At 39.5% G+C, this 6,977-nt stretch overlaps 1 protein-coding gene across 1 annotated transcript; it reads right to left on the bottom strand.

Annotated features, from left to right (window-relative positions):
- Positions 1-494: 494 nt before the first annotated feature.
- On the bottom strand, positions 495-6,837 carry LOC146482288 (uncharacterized). The gene is made up of 2 exons (XM_085107105.1): positions 6,703-6,837; positions 495-2,636 (listed from the first exon to the last, which is right to left on the bottom strand). The coding sequence occupies exon 2, from the start codon at positions 2,613-2,615 to the stop codon at positions 1,530-1,532; it is 1,086 nt and encodes a 361-aa protein (XP_084963231.1). The 5' UTR covers positions 2,616-2,636; positions 6,703-6,837; the 3' UTR covers positions 495-1,529.
- Positions 6,838-6,977: the final 140 nt, after the last annotated feature.

The raw sequence follows: 6,977 nt of genomic DNA, 5'->3' as shown, positions 1-6,977 counted from the left end.
TTCCCTGAACAGCGGCTGGTACAATCGGAGACATCAGTATTTTAAACTTGGTGTCAGCGTTCTAGGAGCTGCCGATTCAGGGATAGTTCATTACTTACGTGGAGGTGCAGAGATGAGGGTTAGAAGCGAGAAGATTAAATTGCGACGAAACATATTGGGCATCCCCTCTCTCGGCGCCCCCATAAACGTGTAGCACTTTTCAGTGACCCCCCACCCCAAAAAATTGACTTTGGAGACATCATGTCCCCTATTTCTTGGTAAAGGTCGTTGTTCCCGTTTCTTCTATGATTACTTATCCATTTTTCTGTACTGAAGCAAACGATTTTGATAAAAAAGGAAACAGCATCCAATACAAGTAACCGAACCACCGCAAAAAAAAAAAAAACATAAACAAAAATAAAACGAGAACAACAACAACAACAAAAATCACCTGATCCTGAAGTTAACTGATCAAATAAGCAATAACTGACGAGCAAATACTACAAAAACCAAAGTTGATTTTATGGTAAGGGAATATATTTTATTTCTAGAATCCAACATTTCGAAAGGCTCAGCCCCAGTCTTCTTCAGGGTAGTGCAGGAACATTTTTATAATCAGGATTTTCCATTGGTGAATGTGCCTTTATCTTCCACTAATTAATAATGACTGAGAACCATTTAGTGAATCACCCACGAGCGCCTGAATCAAGATTTTTGATACTCTACCGGTTAGAGGGGCCGTACCACGGGCCGTGTCACCGTTTTCCTTTCTTTCTTTCTTTCTTTCTTTCTTTCTTTCTTTCTTTCTTTCTTAAAAAAAAAACAACAACAACAACAACAACAACAACAACAAAACAAAAACAAAAAACAAAAGACAAAAAACAAAAACAAAAACAAAAACAAAAACGGGAAAGCATATTTGTATCGATAGAAATGTTAAACCAATGGTTCAGCCTTTGAACCATTTCTGTTCCGTTTAGTTAACACCATTTTGTAAGTGAAACAGGTAACTTTTGGTTTGCATTGCACCGATATAAAACATTTAAATAACTTGTACTGTGTTTCAGTAAAACCGAACCTGAAGGATGCAAGAGTGGTCAAACATCTAGTATTTTAATAACATTGCCCAATTTTTCGGTTGGACAAAAGAAACTTTCATCAGAGGATAGAAAAGCTAAGTGAATATGGAAACAAACGGTTACGATATTTAAAACAAGGTAAGATCATAAAATGATGATGCATGATTGGTCAAAAGGAATGACCGTAAACAAACAAAACAATCCAAGCCATAATGGCAAAACAACAATAACAACAACAACAAACAAGGAAGGAACGTATACACAAATAGAAACAAAACTCGACTCTTGGGCACACGCGTTATCTTTTAGAGATCGCAACCAGCTATTTACTTATAATAAAGTGGAAGGGTTGGTGTGTGTGTGTGTGGGGGAGGCCATCCCTCCCCCCCCCCCCTCCCCGTACCACGTTGTTCTGTAAAGGTAGATATAAACTGCTGACCTTTCACTTGGCCGTCCAATGGTTAAATAATTTTACACAGTAACAATTAAGACGACTATAAAAAGCACGAAAACGGAAAAATGAATTTTAAGTGGAGCAGCGGCACCACGTACACCCTTTTTTCCAGAAGTTGTAGGATTAGTTGTTGCATTAGTACTACTGTTAGTAGGCTTGACTGTGGCGCATGATAAAGGTTTGGAACAATCTTCCAGCTTGCACTTTTCCGCATCACACTTGAAGACGCACTGACTTCCTTCTTTGCAGATTTGATGGCATTCTTTCACACTCTTGGAGCATGTCATGTTGCAGTTGCCATTGCCACCTGCATTGCTACAAATTTGCTTACACACTTCGCCATCACATCGCATATTTACGCTTTTATCATGGTACGCATTCTGAGTGCAGGCCTTCACCCCGAGAGGGCATGTCATGTCACAATCAGCAAACAAACAATTCTGGGTGCAGTTCGTAGCATTACACACCATTGATTCGCAGTTGGCCCAGGAACACTGCTGCTCGCATCTTCCTGGCGTTACACTCGACGAACAAGTCATGTTACACCGCCCACCAATACCACACTGCTGGTCACAAACTCCTCTGTCACATTCCATCAGGGCATTACTACTTGTTAAACCAAATTGACCACATGCATTCCCTCCTGTGCGGCACGTCATGTGGCACTTCTTTGTCCCATACATGTAGCCGCAGACCTGCTCGCAGACATCCGCTTCACAAACCATCCTTCTCGCCGTTCTTTGCTCGCAGTTTTCTACAGTGTTAAGACAATTCATGCTGTTGCAAACTCCAGGATAGCAATACTGATCACATTTCTTCGAATCGCAGGTCATTGATCCACAGCCATGGCTCTCGTAGCAGGACTGATCGCACTTGAGCGAGGCTCGGCATTCGATGGCATCGCATTGGCTATCATAACACAACTGCTTACAGTTGTCATATGGGCTAGTCAGACCACAAAACATCGAGCTGAGTTCGCTTGATCGCCAGATATCCTGTTCACACAAGGTATTGTTTGGCGTCTTATCACAGCTGGTTTTGTTGCTTGCCGAGTCAACTGAGGTCCCAGTAGCGAACAAAACAGCTATCATGAACAGAACCATTATTTCTGCCTGTCAGGGGAGCTGTGAAATGTAAAGAAGAAAAAAACAAATGGCCTCAATCTCACAGGAAATACACTTTTTGTCTTATACAAGAACCCTTAGCTTTTCATAAGAACGTTGAGACTGAGATAAACTAAAATTTAAGAACATACTAAGAGAATTACCCAGGCTGAGAGTCAAGAATATTTTTATTTTGACTATTGAGTACATGTATATGTAAGCCACGCAAAAGAGCCCGTCACAAGCAATTTGGCACCACATTACGACATACGCATTCCTCTTTGATTGGAATTTTGGTCATGTCCCCATAGATTTATTGAAATACTATAACAGATAACTTAAGGGCATCTTAATGACTTTATCAGGTTCAAATTGCCAAAAAAATAAGAATGTTCAGCCTCATCCCCAAAACAAGATGTTCTTACAAAACAACAACAGCAACAACAACAACAATAAATAAATAAATAAATAAATAAATAAATAACAGCATTTATTTAAACACTATTTAAAGTTCAGCAAAGTTGATGTGGTCGTGTACAATCAATAAAATTAAACTTCCTAAACTAATCACAATAAAACTAATATAAGAATTCTACGTATTTACTATGAAAACAATGACAACAAACAAACAAAACAACAAAAACAAAAGAGTGTACCCCAATTAGCTTAGCGCTAGCGCTTCAGCTTAAAGAAGAAGAATTTACTTGTACATGCTCATGTCAATTTTTACAGTTCTTCCAACTGCAAATTAAAGTAAGCATCCAAAAACAAGCCAATCTTCGTATACTCAAACAACCCATCGGGAAGAAAGTACAATGTTACTAGTTTGTGTGACGTGACATTTAAACCGAGAGGAGAGGCTTTGCTGGTGATTCATTTTTATTTGCCACTGTGATGATGTTGTGTATTTGATTTTACAGGACACGTTCGTGGCAAGGTTCATGGGATCGATAGCTCATTTAACGAAAGATCCCCCCCGCACCTCTAAAAACAAATGAAACTAGTTCCAGTGGCACCGATGAGGGTTTTGAAGTGGTATTTAGCCGAAAAAAAGGCGGGTTAGGATAAGATAGGATAACTTCATTTACACACGGTTTTTCCATCAGCTTCTTAATTATCTCTAGTTCTTAGAGACAGTTTTTCATGGCGCTAGTTTTTCATGACGATTTATCACAATTTTTAGACGATTTTCCTAAAGCAAAGATGAGTGAAGCGGTTTTATCGATTGGATTTCCGATGATCGACTGCCGATTCATCAGACCGTGCTGATGCTTTACGGTAACACGATTGTTGCACTGACCACAGCAACAACCTGGCACGGTGGTCATGGCGCTTGCAGGTTGCTACATAGTGTTTACCCGGCGAAACTATTCAACCAAATCAAACGTTTCATCAATTTATCGAACTTAATCGAACGACTGGGTTCGATTGAGGTCGACAATCGAACACAATCGCACTCTCACAAAACAAAACGAAAAAAAAAAAAATTGTAGCAATCGAACCCAATCGAACTTTGATTGAGTTCGATTAGGTGTGGTGGTCGAAGTTGGCATATATTCGATCAAAAATTATTAAAAATGATAACAGTGGTGGATCATAAGATGATGTTTCAGTAAAGCTATATCAATCTATTGTTCGTTTCACCTAATTCTTTGTTGTTCTTGCATGCTAAAAAAGGCTTTTCAAACTGCTTGTCTATTTCGACTGCAGGTTTGCACCGTTCGATTAACTCTCACACATTTTTTTTTCGTTCGATTGTGTTCGATTGCCGAACTCAATCAAACCCAAGCGTGTGATTAGGTTCGATTGAGTTCGATTAAGTTCGATTACCGAACAGTTCGAGTAGTTTCGTCGGGTGTTTACTAATTAATGTCAATAGAAATGACAGATGGACTAATACATCTGACTCGGATTAAAACGGTAGTCTGGAAAATCAGGAATCCGGAATTCCACCAGGATTTCAGTTTAATACACCGGGATTGTTTATTTTATTTTACTTTTTTACAATTTAACTGTGGGTGACTGGTGAAGACACAGGTTCTCTGTACGTCCTTTCCCATTTAATTAATATTTATTGGTATGTTTACAGAGGACAAGAGCAAATTTTCGTCTCTTTGTTGCGAGATCGGATGTTTAGACATAGATTGTCACACAGTCTGGGGCTCGTCTTCGTCAATCCTCGGCTATTTCTTATGAAAAATTCCTGTGGATTCCGGATTCGAGCCTTCCACTTAATTAAGATCTTCAGAGCAGAATTTCTACCGGAAACAAATCAATAAGCTGTACATGCCTGCAGAGTCGCCACCTGCAACAAATTCAGATATAAAAGTACCCTGCCAGCAGGGCGTTTCTGGTATGTATTTTTAGCATGTACGAAGTTGTTCGCGTCTCTGGTAATTCTCGTTAAATGGCTTGTTTTCGCGAAATAACAGAGTGACACGAACGGCTTGGAACATGCTAAAAAAAAAAAAAAACTTGACAGAAAAAACCGCTCTGCTAGCAGGGTAATATAACAGCAATCTGGCAAACAAATATAACACTCTTTCTAATCTTGCAGTTATTTATAATTCATGAGAGCAGAATGACTAAATAGTATGATCAAGACTAATTTTACTGGCCCGGTTTCATTGAAAATGACTTTTCGTTTCAGCGGACAGTGGGCATAAATATGTCAATTGAAACGTGTTGCTGCGGGGAGCTACATATGTTTTTGAATTTTACGTGATGTTCCCGGTTTTCTATCTACCGAAATCGAACCACCGAACGACCAAAAATCGCTTTAGATCGATTTACTCCCGAAATCGAATCAAAGCATATTACTGTACGTTGATCGATTGATTTGATGATCGAACAAATCGTATTTGAAATCAAACTCACAGGCAAGATTCCTGCACAGCTCCATACATAATTTTACATATATTTTTCAACTCAAACTCTGTTTAATATGCTATACTGGTTGTTTTTTAAGGATTTAAAAGTATGGTGAGTAGTGCCGGCATAAAAGTACGGCACGATACATACAGCCGGCCGGGGAATTACTGAGTGCATTGGGCTGTACGGAAATCTTTTTATTGCTACTCTTGACTTCCCAGTCCTAAGACAACAGAAGGAAAACAGCGAAATGGGCTTGAAATTTAGCCATACATACTGTAAGAATACTGAGTAGGCTATTGCATTAAAATTCACGAAATAGGATGCATATTCATTAGACATGTCTCCGCCGAGGCCAACATCGTGGCTTGCAACAAAACATATAAATATTAAATTAAAAGTGCTAAGTCAGTTCGTCCGTTAGTCTGGTTTGAGATTTAAACGGCCCCGATTATGTTAATACCGAGAAAGCGACAACCCGAGCGCCGAAACAACTCCGTATAAAGTTCGATATGTTCATCTAGTATAGCGTCCTACGAATTAAAGTGTGAATGTTGAACGCTCTATTCTGTTTCTGTTCGTGTCTTTTAAGGTCTCCCTTTTTTTCTCAGTTAACATCAAGGTTTCCTTTCTTAAAGTTCTGTATAATCAAATGAGTAGTTTATGGCACGCCACACTATTCCCGGGACTATTGCTCCGTGGTCTGGGTGGATTGAACTGTATTGTAGTATTGTACAACCTTTGTGACCCGGGCTTTGTGAGAGGGACCCACAAAATAATCGTATTTTCGGGATGGCTAGAATGATGTAATCATCGATCGAGAAATGTGCATTGTGATAACCTTTTTATTCAAGGAAGACAAGGAAGGCGATATTCGGTTCAAAGGCAACTTGCACGTACTGAACGCAACATAAATAGCGGTAAAAGCGACGCCAAACATTAACAAGGCTAAGTTCCGTGGCAAATTTCATATGTTGCATCGAGTATAAATTAAATGAAACGGACAGGCTTAGTTTTGACTAAAATAAATTGCCAATACTAGCGATCGAAGCGAAAGTCGCAGTGACCTGACCGAATCATTGTGCTGTCAACACGAGGAGTACGACTTTTAAGTAATTTTCGCAGACTCGATTTTTGCCTTATTTTTGGCTTTCGAAGGCGCGAAAGAGCGGAAGTGGGTTGTTTAAAGTAGCAAAACCAACCTCAGGAATCTTACCTCATTCAAGGAACGCAAACGTGCAGCATGGACGTGCAGACATAAAATAAAACATTCATCGCTCGCTGTAGGGTTTATACAAATTACATCGGATAGCATTGCGTGATAACAGGGGTGTACACAATGGAAATTTATTGTGGGCAACTTGCAAATGCAAATGAAGTTTGGACTGGACTTTGGATTGGACTGTGGAATATTTATACTGACCGAGGGCCTTTGTCGGTACAGACAATACATAAGGAGGTTCCACGAATCAAGCTCAAGCGTACAACTCA

Source organism: Pavona decussata, unplaced genomic scaffold (assembly GCF_977016875.1).
Source record: "Pavona decussata unplaced genomic scaffold, jaPavDecu1.1 SCAFFOLD_46, whole genome shotgun sequence".
Taxonomy (NCBI): Eukaryota; Metazoa; Cnidaria; class Anthozoa; order Scleractinia; family Agariciidae; genus Pavona; species Pavona decussata.
The sequence above is the reverse complement of the archived record's forward strand: the minus strand, read 5'-3'. Positions and strand labels throughout refer to the sequence as shown.